The sequence below is a fragment of the Penicillium alfredii genome, assembly GCF_028826965.1.
Source record: "Penicillium alfredii strain IBT 34128 chromosome Unknown utg000009l_segment0_segment0, whole genome shotgun sequence".
Lineage (NCBI taxonomy): Eukaryota > Fungi > Ascomycota > Eurotiomycetes > Eurotiales > Aspergillaceae > Penicillium > Penicillium alfredii.
The window spans coordinates 2,436,165-2,452,085 of record NW_026622706.1 but is presented as its reverse complement, the minus strand read 5'-3'; the positions used below and the strand labels follow the sequence as shown (position 1 = coordinate 2,452,085).

General features: G+C 51.9%; 7 protein-coding genes across 7 annotated transcripts; 2 read left to right on the top strand and 5 right to left on the bottom strand.

Annotated features, from left to right (window-relative positions):
• Nucleotides 1–234: 234 nt before the first annotated feature.
• Nucleotides 235–1,515, bottom strand: NUU61_006835 (uncharacterized protein; the record flags this gene model as incomplete). Its single annotated transcript, XM_056657362.1, has 1 exon — nt 235–1,515. One exon carries the CDS (start codon nt 1,513–1,515, stop codon nt 235–237), a length of 1,281 nt encoding a protein of 426 aa, XP_056510162.1.
• A 347-nt stretch (nt 1,516–1,862) lies between these two features.
• Nucleotides 1,863–2,543, bottom strand: NUU61_006834 (uncharacterized protein; the record flags this gene model as incomplete). Its single annotated transcript, XM_056657361.1, has 1 exon — nt 1,863–2,543. One exon carries the CDS (start codon nt 2,541–2,543, stop codon nt 1,863–1,865), a length of 681 nt encoding a protein of 226 aa, XP_056510161.1.
• Nucleotides 2,544–2,850: 307 nt separating this feature from the next.
• NUU61_006833 (LITAF-like zinc ribbon domain-containing protein) lies at nt 2,851–3,773 on the bottom strand (the record flags this gene model as incomplete). Its single annotated transcript, XM_056657360.1, has 3 exons — nt 2,851–3,058; nt 3,195–3,696; nt 3,752–3,773. 3 exons carry the CDS (start codon nt 3,771–3,773, stop codon nt 2,851–2,853), a joined length of 732 nt encoding a protein of 243 aa, XP_056510160.1.
• A 2,012-nt stretch (nt 3,774–5,785) lies between these two features.
• NUU61_006832 (alpha-1,2-mannosidase family protein) lies at nt 5,786–7,070 on the top strand (the record flags this gene model as incomplete). Its single annotated transcript, XM_056657359.1, has 5 exons — nt 5,786–6,131; nt 6,193–6,402; nt 6,466–6,556; nt 6,610–6,713; nt 6,856–7,070. 5 exons carry the CDS (start codon nt 5,786–5,788, stop codon nt 7,068–7,070), a joined length of 966 nt encoding a protein of 321 aa, XP_056510159.1.
• Nucleotides 7,071–7,926: 856 nt separating this feature from the next.
• NUU61_006831 (1,4-alpha-glucan branching enzyme GLC3) lies at nt 7,927–10,339 on the top strand (the record flags this gene model as incomplete). Its single annotated transcript, XM_056657358.1, has 7 exons — nt 7,927–8,088; nt 8,146–8,245; nt 8,297–8,409; nt 8,459–9,150; nt 9,207–9,542; nt 9,604–10,234; nt 10,313–10,339. 7 exons carry the CDS (start codon nt 7,927–7,929, stop codon nt 10,337–10,339), a joined length of 2,061 nt encoding a protein of 686 aa, XP_056510158.1.
• Nucleotides 10,340–11,512: 1,173 nt separating this feature from the next.
• Nucleotides 11,513–13,567, bottom strand: NUU61_006830 (F1F0 ATP synthase subunit beta; the record flags this gene model as incomplete). The annotated part of the gene is made up of 6 exons (XM_056657357.1): nt 11,513–12,442; nt 12,499–12,815; nt 12,955–12,997; nt 13,061–13,146; nt 13,311–13,480; nt 13,557–13,567. The coding sequence occupies 6 exons, from the start codon at nt 13,565–13,567 to the stop codon at nt 11,513–11,515; spliced, it is 1,557 nt and encodes a 518-aa protein (XP_056510157.1).
• A 956-nt stretch (nt 13,568–14,523) lies between these two features.
• Nucleotides 14,524–15,323, bottom strand: NUU61_006829 (cytochrome c oxidase subunit IV family protein; the record flags this gene model as incomplete). Its single annotated transcript, XM_056657356.1, has 3 exons — nt 14,524–14,613; nt 14,717–14,910; nt 15,074–15,323. The coding sequence occupies 3 exons, from the start codon at nt 15,321–15,323 to the stop codon at nt 14,524–14,526; spliced, it is 534 nt and encodes a 177-aa protein (XP_056510156.1).
• Nucleotides 15,324–15,921: the final 598 nt, after the last annotated feature.

Genomic DNA, 15,921 nt, shown 5'->3' with positions numbered 1-15,921 from the left:
CTGCCCGAGCCGAAAAGGACGCAGGAGCAGCCGAGTTGTCTGGGCACTTCATTTATTGTCTGAGCGTTTAGATTACTGCAATCTACAAGGGAAACTTTCAACTTTCCATGACTATTTCTGGCCACTGTAAGGCTCGAATATGGGGTGAATGCAATTCTATTCATCTCATGACCTTTCTATACAAAAGAAATATGAAGTAAATAAACTGATTGAACCAAACACCGCCAGTGCATGTCAAATATAGTGGCTTGCGTAGAGACTGTGTATGCGCCGAGGCATCATCATCCCCAACTTCTCTGCCTCTTCCTCAGAGTGAGCTGTGATAAACCCACGGAAGACAGGATAGGGCCGCGAATACGGCGTGCCCAGCCGCTCCGTAACAGGCTTGAGAACACGCACAGCTGCGCTTTCGGAACCATTGGGGCTAGAAGGGGCCGTTGTTAGGATTTCGCTTTCGCTATCCTCGTCTTCGACTTGATGCTCATCTTCAATGAAAGTGGGCGCAACACCAAGATTGGGAATCCAGTCATAGGCACTGTACGACATGAACTCGGGCGATGATTCATCGCTCAGATGAGGGAACCAGGTCCCTGAGTCTTTCATGTTCGGGTGGTCTGCTGTCTCTCCTGGCAAATCCCTTGACAGATCCAATGACAAATCCTCCATCTCCCCAGACGGATGGAAGTTATCGTTAGAATGCCCGGTATGCTCAGAGCTAGCAGAGCCCCGACTAGCTACGCGCGAACAGTCCGTTGAGAGAGAAGGAGTGAAGCCCTCCGCTAGAGCTTGGTAGATATCAGCAATCAGGTCATCAAAACCCCGGTACGTGGTGTCGAGCTCCTTACCAGAAGCCGGGCGAGAAGCCTCTTCTTCGTCTTCGTCAAAACACTGAGTCAAGAGGTCAGAAAATTGGATGATTGTCTCATCGCCGGTACAACTCACTTCCTCTTCTTGGTCTGTTTGGGTGGCCCGATTCGTGCTGACGCGGGAAGTAGACGGTTGGGCATTCCGATGAGCATCCCGACGAACATCCCGACGAGTGTCACAACACGAACAGCGGCGCCGGCACCTGCGCCGGCGGGACGATGAGTTTGATGTGCTCCGAGAGAGATCTGCAAAAATATCACACTGATCGTCGTCAGTCACTTGTGCGGTGGTATGTGTTTGTGTTTGTCTTGCTGTTGGGTTCCTCACATCAATGGTCATGCGGGCATCAAGTTCAATGAGGGGACTCTTTGCGCCCAGGCCCTCGATGGTCAGAAAGAATTTGGGAGTGGTCAAGGCTTGCGGGTCATTCTGGACTACGGCTTCGCTCCATTCATACTCGCATTGCACGCAGAGGTTGGGCTGTGTGGATGGGAGCAGGTCGTGGCTGGTTTCGATGTCTTTGCACGACACGGTCTGGTTAGTGCCTGCCAGTAGGCGCAGTGTATTCGTGTATTCGAGGCAGCTGGTGACGCTCCAGTTGGACATGTGTCCACAGGCTGGGTAGTGGTGGTAGGTGTAGATGCACATGGCGAGAAACGGAGAGACTACTGCTGGTGGTGGTTATTTTCCCTGTCCATCGTGGGATCTTGTGGTTGTTAAATATTCGAACAGGAGAGTCAGAGGTATACGAGAATAAAGCCGAGTCAGCAATACAGAGACAATGGATGAAAGGCGTTTCGAATCAAAAAGACAAAGGGACAGTTCCCGAATGTCATTGTTGTTTTCTTTGTGTCTGAGAATCGCAACCACAAAGCCTTGTCCATCGCCAAGAACAACTTGTCTCGAAGATGGCTGAAGGCCCTTGAATGGGAAGGGTTCTCTTTGAAGGGATCACAGAACTGTCGGGGGGTTCCAGCAAAAAAAAAAAAAAAAGATTAGGAGGCCAACTCCATCAGATAGCGCACCCCCGAGTCAACCAGCCACCACGCCGCGGCTTGATGCATCCAGCGCACCACAGGCATTTCCAACGGCATCGTCCGAGTCTCATCAGCCCGTCGCCACATCATGGTCTCACTGTTGAATACGACTGCGCCATTCTGCTCATGAGCACTAATAGCCAGACGGCCCTGCACAAAGTCCATGGTCTTCATGGCAATCTCGAACTCGACCTTGTTCTGGCGACGCACTTTGACACGATACACGTCGCAGACGAGATCTCCTTCCTGGAAATCCAGAGTGGCAATCTGCGATGCCTGGAAGCTCCGCCGTTCTTCGGGGGTTGAGCTCACTACCCGCAGCATGAGGGCTTGCGGCAAGCGCGTGAAGGTGGTCATGTTGCGCCGCACCAGCTTGGTGACGAGACTCTCGGGGGATTCGCTCTGCGGAAGCAAGGAGCGCGGGACGGTTTTTGAAACATGGTCGTACAGCCCATAGTACTGGTCCGTGAATGTAGATTCCGGGATGGACTCGATTTCTCTCGGCTTGGAAGAGGGTCTCCCGAGGGTTCCGTAGTGAGATCGGTGCTGGACGCGCGACGACAGCCGCTGGTGCAAGATGTAGAGACACACAGAAGAGCCGATGATGACAGCCGCGGCCGTAATAACAAAGCGCATCATCTTGCTAATTGTTCGTCTGGTTTATTCGTTTCTGATCATTTAACTCCCAGAAAACGAGAGATGCAGAGATGAAGTCATCGCAGAATTTAAGCTTGGAATACGAGATGATTTCTTGGCATCAGGTCGCATTATCCGGTGGTGTATCATTGATTATAGTTCTGTTTCTTCAATATGCACATCCAGCATCGCACACCACACTCCACGTAATAGCAAGACAATAAAAACACAAAATTAACCCAAATGGTATCAGTCCGGGATCGAAGACACAAATTCAACGGGAAATCAAAGCAAATCCAGAGATTAGAGATTACTTGGACTGCTGGGGCTGCTGGGGCTGCTGGGGTCGGCGACCCTGGGGTTGACCACCCTGCAAGACATCGACATGGCCACTGTTGTGCCACTTAGCTAGCTTGGCACCGCACTTGCCACAGAAGTGGTCGACATCTTTGAGCGACGTCATCAGGTACGGGATGCATCCGAGACAGCAGCAGAAGCAAAGAACGGCGGCCCAGCCACTGGAGAGAAAGTCAGCATTCGCAGTTTTTGTAGGCGATAATGATCGCGACCGGGATTTTCCAACATAAGGTCTTGATTCTCTTGGTTTTCATAGTATCGGAGGCAGAGGGTCAAAGAAAGGAGGGCTCGACTTACTGGGTCGTCATTCCACTGGCTGCCTCTGTTCTGGTCATCTCGCGCTGACCGCAGACCGGGCAATCGACAGGGCTGGGCGCAGATTGAAGCGCATGCAGCGGCGCAACAGTGGCATACCCGGTCGGCTGACCAAATGGCGTGTAGTAGGTGTTGGGAGGCGGGGCCTGCGCTACGGGCTGCCCCGGGTAGGACTTCTCTGTTGGGTATGCGGCCTGCGCCTGGCCTGTAGGAGCCGGCGACAGCTGATCGGGGGTCGGCTGGCCGGGGTATGCCTTTGCGCCCGGCTCTGGGCTCACGGGGGATTGAATGGGCTGTCCGGCCTGCAGGGAGGAGGGAATGGGCTGGCCCGGCTGGGTGTGAGCCGGCTCCGGGCTCACCGGGGTCGGGAAGACGGCCTCGGGCGCCTCGCTGTAAGCGGGTTGTGCTTGGGGTGCCTCGTTGTGGATGGGTTGTTGCGCCTGGCTCTGAGGCGCGGGGGCCTCGGTGTAGGGGGGTGCAGGGGCTAATGGCAAGTCAGTACACTGCAAAGAAGGGCGACGATCAGATCTGAAGCGTACTGGAGCTTTGCTTTTCCGACATGATGAAGAGAGTGATTTTCCAAGTATGAACAAAAAAAAAATGAAGATGTCAAGGGGCGGAGGCGAAATATAAGAGAGATAAAAATAGGCTCTAAGGCTTTTCCCCCGGTCAGACCCTACACTGCCCGCGGTGGAGCCAAAGGCGCACGCGAAACACGCGGACTCGCATTTAACCTTGGAAAGATCGATCTTCGTGAATCGTTGAATTTCCAAGAATGTGCCACTTTGACAGGGTCCAACGGGCCCACATTCTTCGTAGAAATTGCCTTGTCTTGCAAATCATGGCATCTTGCGATGAATTCATTCATCACTTCCGAGTCAAGGCTGATCTCCGAGTCTGGTCAGCCGCGAGTGGAGTCTGAGCGCTGGCCCCCAACCTCCGCCGTTTTGGTACTGGGGCTGATTGAGTTTCTTTTTTCTTAGTGCGCAAAGGAAATTCAAGTGGAACAGAGGGTCGTTGCAGTCTGCGTTGATTCCAAGAGAGGCGGTGTCCTCGCCAGGAAGTATATCAACTGGCGACATGCATGCACTGCCCCGAGACACGAGAAGCAACTTGATGGATGAAATATATTTGGATCCTAATTCCTTACTTTGAGAAGAAATCAAATCAATCCTGTTTCCATTCTAGTTTCCAGGTGAAAAGTGCAATGAGGGATTCTGCTCCAATCTGCCTTGTTTGTTAGGCTAAGTTTATTGTATAGCATTAATATCCTCACTTTACTTAAGATGTAATATTGTTGTGGTCTGATTTGACTATTCCTATCTAATTTTACTCTCTAACCATCTAAGGTTGTGTTATTTCTCCTACATCAATCTATCCGCTTAGGTGTACTCTTAAACACCGAGACAATGGATCTCTCAGGGCCTTAACTTTTAACAGCCGGTGTACGATCATTCTACCTCTCTAGGGTCTATTTTCCTGTCTTCCTCTAAGCTCTCGAGTTAAAGAGAGCTACCTCTCGGGTATTTTAGGCTGTTGATTAGGTATAGAAATAACGTTAAAGAGAGAGCAATTGTCAAGCAAGACTCGTTTAATAGAAGATAGAGACTTAAGAATCAAAATCAGAGACTACTAAATAGATAAATAAACAAATTAACAAATAGTAGTAGTCCTCTTGAGGCCCTTATAGTATAGGGAAACCCGGAAATCCTTTATATCTGAAATAGTATACTAGAGGATAGGCCTAATAGGTTAAAAAAGAAATCTGTAGAAAGTAAAAAGGCTAAGAAATAGGCTTACTGCTAGTATCCACCTATAATAATTCGATATGTCCAGCGTTTAATACTATCTAGGAAAGATTTGCATTTTCCAGAATCATAATAGCTTAGATTATATTAGAATAATCGAAATCGAATGTTCTCCTCGAGCCAAAGGTAGGGATTAGGGAATGGACATTAGAGTCAAAAACTCGGTCCATTTCAGCATTATCCCTATGTTTAATATGACCAAGCAGCTTGGTACAATTATTATCGCTATACCAAGTAAGTGTCCAATTGGCCACTGTCAAGGAAGGAACAAGTGCAAGAAAAAGAGTAAGGCCCTGCATTGTGCGGTTGGTTTAAACCAAGAGACTGGAAGTAGGAGAAGGGAAGATAATAAGAAGAACAATCCCTTTTATTAAGGGGAACCCTAAGGTCTTATATATCTACCTATTCTCGCGGTCACCCTAAACCTAACAGGGTAGAGAACTTGCAAAAAAGATCTGATATCTAAAAAAGGTATAAAGGCGTGGAGATAGTAAGTTGCTTACAGAGAAAACAGGTGATTCTCATCCACTATTATATGGCCACCCTATTAACCCCTCTCAACTGAACTATGTCTATCCCTACGTAGGTAGTAGGTGGACCCACTGCTAAGAGGCTATGGGGTTACCTCTTGAGGGGCAGATACTATAATATTACTAGACTGCCGCTCTCTCTCGAAAACCGAAACGCCTAAGCTGTTCCCCTGAAATCATCTGAACCATACTACCAGGACATATTCACCTTCTGGGTAAGTCTGACCATAAGCCCATGCATCTAGAATGGCTCACTCATATGATCTATGATCTATTCCGCTGTTCCACCGCATTGATGCAGGTCTTGCAACAGACTGCCTATGAGGAGCAAAATCGGTCCCTGATTATTGATATCTGGCGATTCGAGGGCTACCTGCCAGATGCCCGATCTTCAAACTACAATGGACGCACCCAAGCCGGGTCCAATGCAGACAACGTCCTGGCAGATGCATACGTCAAGGGCGTTCGCGGAGCAGTCAATTGGGAAGACGGGTACAAGGCCATGGTCAAAGACGCAGAAGTAACGCCCAAAAGTCCCGTCGATCCAATGGCACCCGACTCATTGACCAAAGAAGGCCGTGGTGAGCTTCTGGATTGGCTCAGCCTGGGCTATATCACGCCCAAGTTCAACCGCGCATTCAGCCGGGCTATATCAGGTTGCATCCGGCCTGAAGAGGGAAAAGGACGCGCAAAAGTACCTGCATCGCTCGCGAAACTGGCGCATTCATTCGAATCCCAACCAAACTTCACTGGGATTCTCGGGGTTTGCGGTGCCGCGCAATACTTCTGGTTTCCTCGATACCGATCCGTTGAAGGACAGTGGCTACTGGGGCGATCCCTATTATGAGGCAAGTTCATGACCATACTCATGGATTGGTGTGCATGATATGCGGCGAATGACCGGATTAATGGGAGGCGCTGAGTCTGCCGTCAAGCGGTTGAACATCATGTTCACCGAGGGCGCCAGTGGGTCAAGTGGGATGATCTTTGATCTCACCAACGAACCGTTGGTATTCCCGTTCTCCAGTCCTTGAGAATGGTTGCTAAAAGCCGCGGCAGAATGTTCAATGTCCCCTACCTCTATAATTATGTCGGTCGACAAGACCTCGCGGTGTCGCAGTCCCGCAAAGTCGCCAAGGACAACTATCATACCGGGGCCGCAGGTCTACCGGGGAACAACGATGCCTGAGCCATGCAGACCTGGCTCCTCTGGAACATGATGGGGCTCTACCCCATCACAGAGCAGACCACTTTCTTGATTCATTCACCGTGGTTTGAGTCGTTGACAATCGACCTGGGCGATAGCAAAAAACCTGCACATCACGTCAACCGGAGGCGATGGCAACGGCGACCACGACATCTATGTGCAGAGCTTGAAGGTCAACGGGAAGAAGTGGACGCGGAGCTGGCTGACAGGGGAGGACATCTTCGCGCAAGGTGGAACACTTGCGTTCAAGCTGGGGCGGACAGCGGTCAATTGGACCAACGGCGAGCTGCCGCCGAGTCCTGCGTCCGAATAATGGGCACCTGCATGGTACGGAGAATCCGGTGTATAGTTTTGCCATGCCTAGGTTTTCATAGGAGCAATGCGATGTCTGGCGATTTTTGACTTTGAGGTTCGATCGTAAACACAGACCTGGTTGGAGAGGCCCTTGGGTTTTTTTTTTCTGAGTCTTTAAGCCGAAGAAGAGTTTTCTTGCGTTTCCTGCATGGGAACTCGAGTAGGACAGCCGAATGGCCTGCATCAACGTCAACGTCGTACGTCGCAGAGCCAAACTGTGTCACGCCATCCGCCAGGAGTATTTGAATCGAGCGACAGAGATTCAGTGGCAGCCAATGCTTCTGAAGATTGTACAGGGCCCTCAATTAATTTCATTCAACTGTAATAGCTTCGAAAATTGTTTGCAGTTGAGAGGCGACCGAGTAACCGTAGCGGAGGCGGGTAAAGTTAAACTAAGGCAAAAAAGCCAGACAACATCAAGGACCAATAATGCGACGCAGTCTGCGCAAAAATTGGTCTTGATCCGTTGCCTCTGCTGTATCGCCCTCAGAGAAACAGGTGGCGAGTTGGAATGGCGGACGTCACACGGGGTACCTGACGCCGGTTCCGGAAGCAGCCTGAGCTCTCCACACCCCCACCAGAGCTCCGAAGATGGAGACAGCATCTGCGAAAGACACTCGTCAATCAGAGGGAAAAAGAAAATCTAATGGTATCAGCATCGGACGATCCCATCGACAAGCAAGAAAAAACTGGGAAGAAAAAAGCGTTGAGAGGGGTTGATGTCACATGTTGAGCGCTTGGGTCCCCCCCGCAGGATCTCCTCTTCTTCTTCTTTCCTCCTCCATTGCTCTACCCCAATCTTTTCTGTAGCTGTCATGGCGTCCCAGACAGCTGATCAACCCGATGGAACCGGTGTTCTCAAGCTGGATCCGTGGCTGGAACCACATCGTGATGCGCTGAAGCGCAGATACAGCTTGGTAAAGACCTGGGCCAAGACCATCACTGACACGGAAGGTGGGCTGGACAAGTTCAGCAAGGTGAATTGATCGTCTATACCCCTGGAAGTTGAGACCCAACTGACCATCTGCTCTCAGGGTTATGAAACGTTCGGTCTCCATACACAGCCAAATGGCGACATCACATACCGGGAATGGGCACCTAATGCGGCTGAGGCTTCTTTAGTCGGCGATTTCAGTACGTTCGGTGCTGAGAAGCAGTCTTGAAGGGCTTTACTGAGACTGGCAGACAATTGGAATGCCAATGCCAACCCCATGGCTAAGAACTCCTTTGGCATCTGGGAGGTCACGGTGCCGGCCAAGGATGGGGTCCCCGCGATTCCCCACGACAGTAAGATCAAGGTCAGTCCCTACCACTCATGACGACGAATAAATGCTTAAAATTGTAAAGATTACGATGGTACTTCCCAGTGGAGAGCGCATCTACCGACTCCCTGCATGGATCAAGCGCGTGGTCCAGGACCTGAGCGTGTCCCCAGCATATGATGCTGTTTTCTGGAACCCGCCTGCGAACGAACGATACAGTTTCCAGCACCCTCGGCCCAAGAAGCCTGAAAGCCTGCGCATCTATGAGGCGCACGTCGGGATCTCGTCGCCAGAGACCCGAGTAGCCACGTACAAGGAATTCACCAAGAACATGCTGCCTCGTATCAAGTACCTGGGCTACAATGCAATCCAGCTGATGGCTGTCATGGAGCATGCCTACTACGCAAGTTTCGGCTATCAGGTCAACAACTTCTTCGCGGCGAGTAGTCGCTATGGGTCCCCCGAGGACTTGAAGGAGCTCATTGACACTGCACACAGCTTGGGGCTTGTGGTTCTACTCGATGTCGTACACAGCCATGCGTCCAAGAATGTGCTGGATGGACTCAATATGTTCGATGGGACAGACCATCTGTACTTCCACGAGGGTGGAAAGGGCCGGCATGACCAGTGGGACAGTCGCCTATTCAACTACGGCAACCACGAAGTGCTGCGCTTTCTTCTGAGTAACCTCCGATTCTGGATGGAGGAATACAGGTTTGATGGTTTCCGGTTCGATGGAGTCACTAGCATGCTCTATCTACACCACGGCATTGGAACGTACGTGCATCTCTTTTATCGGTTGTTGCTTGGGCTATCGCTGACACAATCTCTAGAGGCTTTTCCGGTGGATATCACGAGTACTTTGGTCCTGCTGTCGATGAAGAGGGAGTCACGTATTTGACTCTTGCCAACAACATGCTCCATAATCTCTACCCAGACTGCATCACCGTGGCGGAAGACGTATCCGGTATGCCAGCCTTGTGTCTGCCACACTCGCTGGGAGGTGTCGGGTTCGATTACCGTCTTGCCATGGCAATCCCGGACATGTACATCAAGCTCCTGAAGGAGAAATCGGACGGCGAATGGGACATTGGCAACCTATCATTTACGCTGACCAACCGGCGCCACGGCGAGAAGACCATCGCATATGCCGAAAGCCATGATCAAGCGTGAGTAGAACAATGACTGGCCCATAAATGAACCCTCTTCTCTAACTTCTACTCGAAACAGGCTGGTCGGAGACAAGACGCTCATGATGTGGCTGTGCGACAAAGAGATGTACACAAATATGTCAGTGCTAACCGAGTTCACGCCGGTCATCGAACGCGGCATGGCAATGCACAAGATGATCCGACTGGTCACGCACGGACTCGGCGGCGAGGGCTACCTCAACTTCGAGGGCAATGAGTTCGGACACCCCGAGTGGCTGGACTTCCCTCGCGCCGGCAACGGCAACTCCTTCTGGTACGCACGCCGCCAACTGAACCTGACCGAAGACTCGCTGCTGCGGTACCGGTTCCTCAACGACTTCGACCGCGCCATGCAGCTCACCGAGGAGAAGTACGGCTGGCTGCACGCCGCACAAGCATATATCAGCCTCAAGCACGAAGGCGATAAGGTCCTGGTCTTTGAGCGTGCCGGCCTTCTCTGGATCTTCAACTTCCACCCGACCTCCAGCTTCACGGACTATCGGGTTGGCGTCGACGTCCCTGGTACCTACCGCATCGTCCTGGACACGGACGACTCGGCTTTTGGTGGACTGGGCCGCAACCTCAAGGAGACGCGCTTCTTCACGACTGATATGCCGTGGAATGGACGGGGCAATTTCGTCCAGGTTTACATTCCCACCCGGACTGCTCTGGTGAGTTATTAGCAACTTGCATTTGCAAGTGTCCTTCCTTGCGTCGGTGCTTTTGATAACTAAAATTTTCGGCAATAGGTCCTGGCATTGGAAGAAACCCTGTAGTGTTGAAGAAGCTCCTTCACCCTCTTTCGAATGCAAAGCGAGCCAATCCTCTTCTAGTTTATTTCGTACCATATAATGTGTTGCTTGGTTAGATTCGCGTTCCTCATGTCTGTCTCTGCCGATCATCACGAGCCATTTTATCTGTTCCCAAGAAATCAGAACCGTATCCATCTATTAGTGCCTGTTGGTCTTAGAGATGCAATACATGTGCTCAAGTAATAAGCTACATGTTCTTGTTGATTCGAGTACTGCCGTCTACGATTTATCAACCATGCAAGCAACTACATCTACCAAGCTCTACTCGCATTCCCCTATCCACAAGCCAACCAAGACCAGTTAGCGTCTCAAGACAACACATAACTACACATAGAACAGTATAGGAGATATATGCTCCGAGAGGCTACTAGAGAGAGTGAGAGAAAGAGAGAGACCTACAAAATCTAAAAAGAAGAGAAAAAGGCACCAGGAATCCATGGATTTCAACTGTAAATACACACACAATAATGAAACACAAGCCAGCGCGAGAACCGCCAGCTTTGAGAGAGAGGGTTAAAAAAAAAAGGAATCTCATCAACTCGCTAAGATAGACATGCACGTCTTTTTTGTTTCGTTTGCTTGTTGGGGGTTTGTTGTTTTGACCCTCCGGGATGATCCCAAATCAAATCGCCCACCCTTCTTCTCGAGTTCCATCCACTTTTTCTTTCCCTGCCATACTTTCCCTTCCTCTGATGGGCTCTCCAAGGAATCAGTCCATTCTCCTGTTTGTTCCTCTCACTCCTTTTCCCAGTTCAGGGGAAAGAAGTAAGAGTTCTCAGAACGCAGATCATCCTCGTGTGCAGAGTCTCCCGCCACGCCGACAAAACATTTGAAGAAAAAAGGAAAGGAAAAAGCAACAGATTTCGACAAATCACAATCCCTTTCTGGTTTTTTTCTTTTCTCTTTAAGATCGAGTACTATACACGCATCGAAAAGGGAGAAATGATGTCGACATGGCAGGGGGAGAAAGACACACGGGGGACAAAAGGGATGTTCGAACAAAGGAAATTGAAGAAACCGGAGACCAAGAGAGGAAGAAAAAAAAAAACACAAGAGGATGTGGGCAGACAAGAGAAAAGGGGAAACAAAGATTTGGCGGAGGAAGACGGCGCTAGCTAGCAAATGACAAAATTACATTTACTGGCCCTCAAGCTCAGCCAGAATCTGCTCACCCTTGGCGCGAGCAGACTCAAAGTCACCAACCATGTAGAAGGCGTTCTCGGGCAGGTCGTCACCCTCGCCGTTGATGATGGCCTTGAAGCTGCGGATGGTGTCCTTCAGGTCGACCAGCTTGCCCTCGATACCAGTGAAAACCTGGGCGACAGCGAAGGGCTGCGACAGGAAACGCTGGAGCTTACGGGCACGCTCGACGGTGAGCTTGTCGGCCTCAGACAACTCGTCCATACCCAGAATGGCGATGATATCCTGGAGCGACTTGTACTCCTGGATCATCTGCTGGACACGGCTAGCGGTGTTGTAGTGGTCCTCACCGATGACACGGGGGTCCATCATACGGGACTTGGAGTCCAGGGGGTCGACAGCGGGGTAGATACCCAGCTCGGAGATACCACGGGACAGCACAGTGGTGGCGTCCAAGTGGGCGAAGGTGGTGGCGGGGGCAGGGTCAGTCAGATCGTCAGCGGGCACGTAGACGGCCTGGACGGAGGTGATAGAGCCCTTCTGGGTGGTGGTGATACGCTCCTGCATGACACCCATGTCGACGGCCAGGGTGGGCTGGTAACCGACAGCAGAGGGGATACGACCCAGCAGGGCAGACACCTCGGAACCGGCCTGGGTGAAACGGAAGATGTTGTCGATGAAGAGCAGCACGTCCTGTCCCTCCTCCTCACGGAAGTACTCGGCGATGGTCAGACCAGTCAGGGCAACACGGGCACGGGCACCCGGGGGCTCGTTCATCTGACCGAACACCAGGGCGACCTTGGAGTCACCCTCGAGCTGGATGACACCAGTCTCCTGCATTTCGTGGTACAGGTCGTTACCCTCACGGGTACGCTCGCCGACACCGCAGAAGACGGAGTAACCACCGTGGGCCTTGGCAATGTTGTTCTGGGATGGAGTCAGCGACCGAGTACGGAGATACGTAGAAAACAATGAGCACTTACAATCAACTCCTGGATGAACACAGTCTTGCCGACACCGGCACCACCGAACAGACCAATCTTACCACCACGGGCGTAGGGGGCAAGCAGGTCGACGACCTTGATACCGGTAACCAGAATCTCGGCCTCAGTCGACTGGTCGGTGAACTCCGGGGGCTCGGCGTGGATGGGGGAGAACTTGGTAGCCTTGACGGGGCCACGCTCGTCAATGGGGTCACCAGTGACGTTGATGATACGGCCCAGGGTGGAGGGGCCGACGGGGATGGTGATGGGGGCACCAGTGTCGGTGGCAGCAGCACCACGGGTCAGACCCTCAGTACCTTTTAACAGATAAGTTAGCTTCAAGCTTTGGGGTGAGGTCGGTCGGGCCATGTGGGTCCCCCTTCTGTTTCGGGCGAGGGCACGACACGCTGGCCACGACAGGGACAAGCAAAGGGGAGATGGAAAAAGAAAGCTTACCGTCCATGGCAATGGTACGCACGACATTCTCACCCAAGTGTTGCTATAGGCAGGGATTAGCTTTGCGACCGACATGGATGGTTGTCCAATCAGGGTGGGCACGTACGGCAACCTCGAGCACCAGCTTCTGGCCGTTGTTCTGGGTCTCGATGGCGTTGAAAATGGCAGGGAGCTTCTCGCCCTCGAACTTCACTGTAAAATCACAAAGCAGGACGTCAGAAAGAATGCAGGAGATGGCATTGAGATCGATTGCGATGGGGTGGGAGATGGATGGGGGACCAGGAAAAAGATTTTCGCGAGGTCCCCCAAATCCCTTCTCTTCCGTCAGGGTGAACACGGTCGGGGCCAACACGTACCGTCGACGACGGCACCAATAACCTGGTGAATCTTGCCAGCCTGAGCGGCATCGGAGCTGGCGAGGCGAGCAGACAGGGCCGGCAGGGCATTGGTGCGGAGAGGTTGGAAAGCGCGGGCGACGGGGGTCGGACGGGCAAAAGCAGCCCTCCCGAAGGTCCGGGCGAGACCACTGCAGAAAAAAAAGAAAAATATTAGTATAAGGAGAGAAGGAAGAAGATATAAAAAGAATGATCGAACAAACTTACCTCTTGAACATGATGGAGGTGTTGGGGGGAGGAGATGAGGTTCAAGGGGAGCAAGGTGAGGATGGGAGAAAAGAGGAAGAAGAGGACGGGCGAGGGAGAGAGTTTGGGTGGTCGGTGTCGCCCTTAGCCTTTCCGGGGCGGTTTTGCCGATGCTCCCGTGATGAACCGAGCTTCCTCGACAACCATTCTTGTTCCTCCGATGATTTATTTTATATACACTCTTGGATTGAATCTCTGTTCTATTCTCCCTCTTCTTCTTCTTCCTTCTTGTTGACCGGGTGGTTGGAGATTCATCGCGTTGCCCTGGAATTCACGCACACACCGGGGCGGCTTGGCATCCGGACGCAGGGAACCCTCAACGATGAAGAGGGTCTGCAGGGCTGGCCATAAAAAAAGGGTATCTTGTATAGAATCAAGTCTAGGCTGGATATAGGTTGATATATTTATTGTGGTGATACTCATTGACGCTGCACACTCCCCCACGGCCTTATTTGGGGCAGCTGCAAGCTCCGGAAATCTCTGACGTGGGTGTTGGAGCGCCCTGGAGAATGATCCCGATGAAACGACTTGGGGAGACCAATGCTCCAGGACAACTAGTAATGGTTTGAACCAGTAATTTTATCGAGGAATCAAAATCGCAAGCATTGATTTGGTACTCGATATGCCAGCATATTCATAGATGCATAGTCCTACTCACCAGAGCAATGCCAGGGGTGTTCTCCGCATCCGCTGGTTCCGAATTGCTCCGGGCAACACGCCCGACCTGAGCTATACACCAGAAAATAAAAATAAAAAAACAACATATTCTCTATGGCTACAGAAGAGATACATTGATTATAGCACAGTACGGGATACAACGCATTTTCGGATGCTGGGCCACAAAATAAAAGAATGGTGAACAGGCGAGGCCAACGCCCCGGCGCAGAGATCCGCACCTGTTCATCCCCGGTCGGGCACCGTGCCCACCCTATGACTTCTCGAGAGGCGGGCTCTGCACGAAGCCCTGACCCTCGTAGTTCTCGCTGCTGATGCCGTGGATGGGGTTCATCTTCTCGCTCTGTAGGAAGAAAAAAGATATTGGTGAGCGGCCACTCGACACGCTGGCAACAATCGAGAATCGTCGCAGCCAGAATGAAAAAGGAGATTCCAGGAATCCATACCTTGGCGTATTCGTTGGAGGCCTCCTGCCATTCCTTGGACATGGTCTTGGGCTGGTTGCCAGCAAAGGCGTGGACGGCGTAGAAGACGGCGACGGAGGCGAGAGTAAGCTGCGTCACCTTGGAGAGGATCCGCCAGCCCTCACCCTTGGGGGCCTGAGCCCGGGGACCATGAGGACCAAAAGCAATCCAGTAGGCTGTAGACAAGAAAAGAAAAATGATGGTATCAGCGAAACGGGAAGACCAAGAAACCTAATAATGGCATGTCGGATGGGTCGAGCAGTCGCTCCTCGGAAGTCCCAGGGTAAAACAGAAAAACGAGCCGACGACGAATCCAGACATCCAGCAGTCATCACATACCGGCCTTCTTCTCCTGCAGGGTCATCTGGTGCCAGTCCACCTTCATGCGGTCGCGGAGCTGCATCCACAGGTCGGCCTGCTCCTGAGGGGGCATGCCCTCCCAGCGCTTCTCGATACTGGCGAGAGTAGGGTTGGCGATGGCATGGTCGGAGGAGGCGCGGGTCTGCACAGCATTCAGGGAAGCAATTGGGCCCGAGCGGATGGCAGCGGTGCTGCGAGGAGCAGCGCGCGAGACGGAGCGAAGGAACATTGTGCGGCAGGTGGGAGGTGGCGGTACCACGTCGAGATCAAGTCAATGGGGTAGTCCAAAGCAAGAGAAGACTCTAAAAGCCCAGAGAGGGGGCACTGGAGAGAGAAAGGGAGAGAGTGGAGGGGGGTCTCGAGGCTGGAGAGAGAAGACGCAGTGTGGTTTGAGGTGGAAAAGGCGAGGATCCGGCACTAGCGTGGTCTGGGTTTGACTGCCTCCTGATTGGCCCGTGGCCACTCCCGCTGCCAGTGAGCGTCGGCTTCATTCTCAGCAGATTTCGCCCTTTGATATTCCATGGTCTTGTCTGGTCTAATATGTTGCTGTTTATCTGGTGATTACTACTGTTCTCTCCCTTTCAATTGCTTCACCTGCTGCCACTCTCGATCCCCCGGAATCTTTAGCCACTTCCGCACGAACCAGTCGACATGTCTATGGGGAAAACCCTCCAGGTTGTCCAATAACCGAAGTATTCTACACCAAATTCGCTCCTGACACAATTTGTCTCTCGAGTCCAGTCGATCTCCAAACACAACACTATTCGCCGACAAAACCATCGATCCCGAGATTTTGAAGGCGCATCTCACAGCGGTTGAAGCGAAAA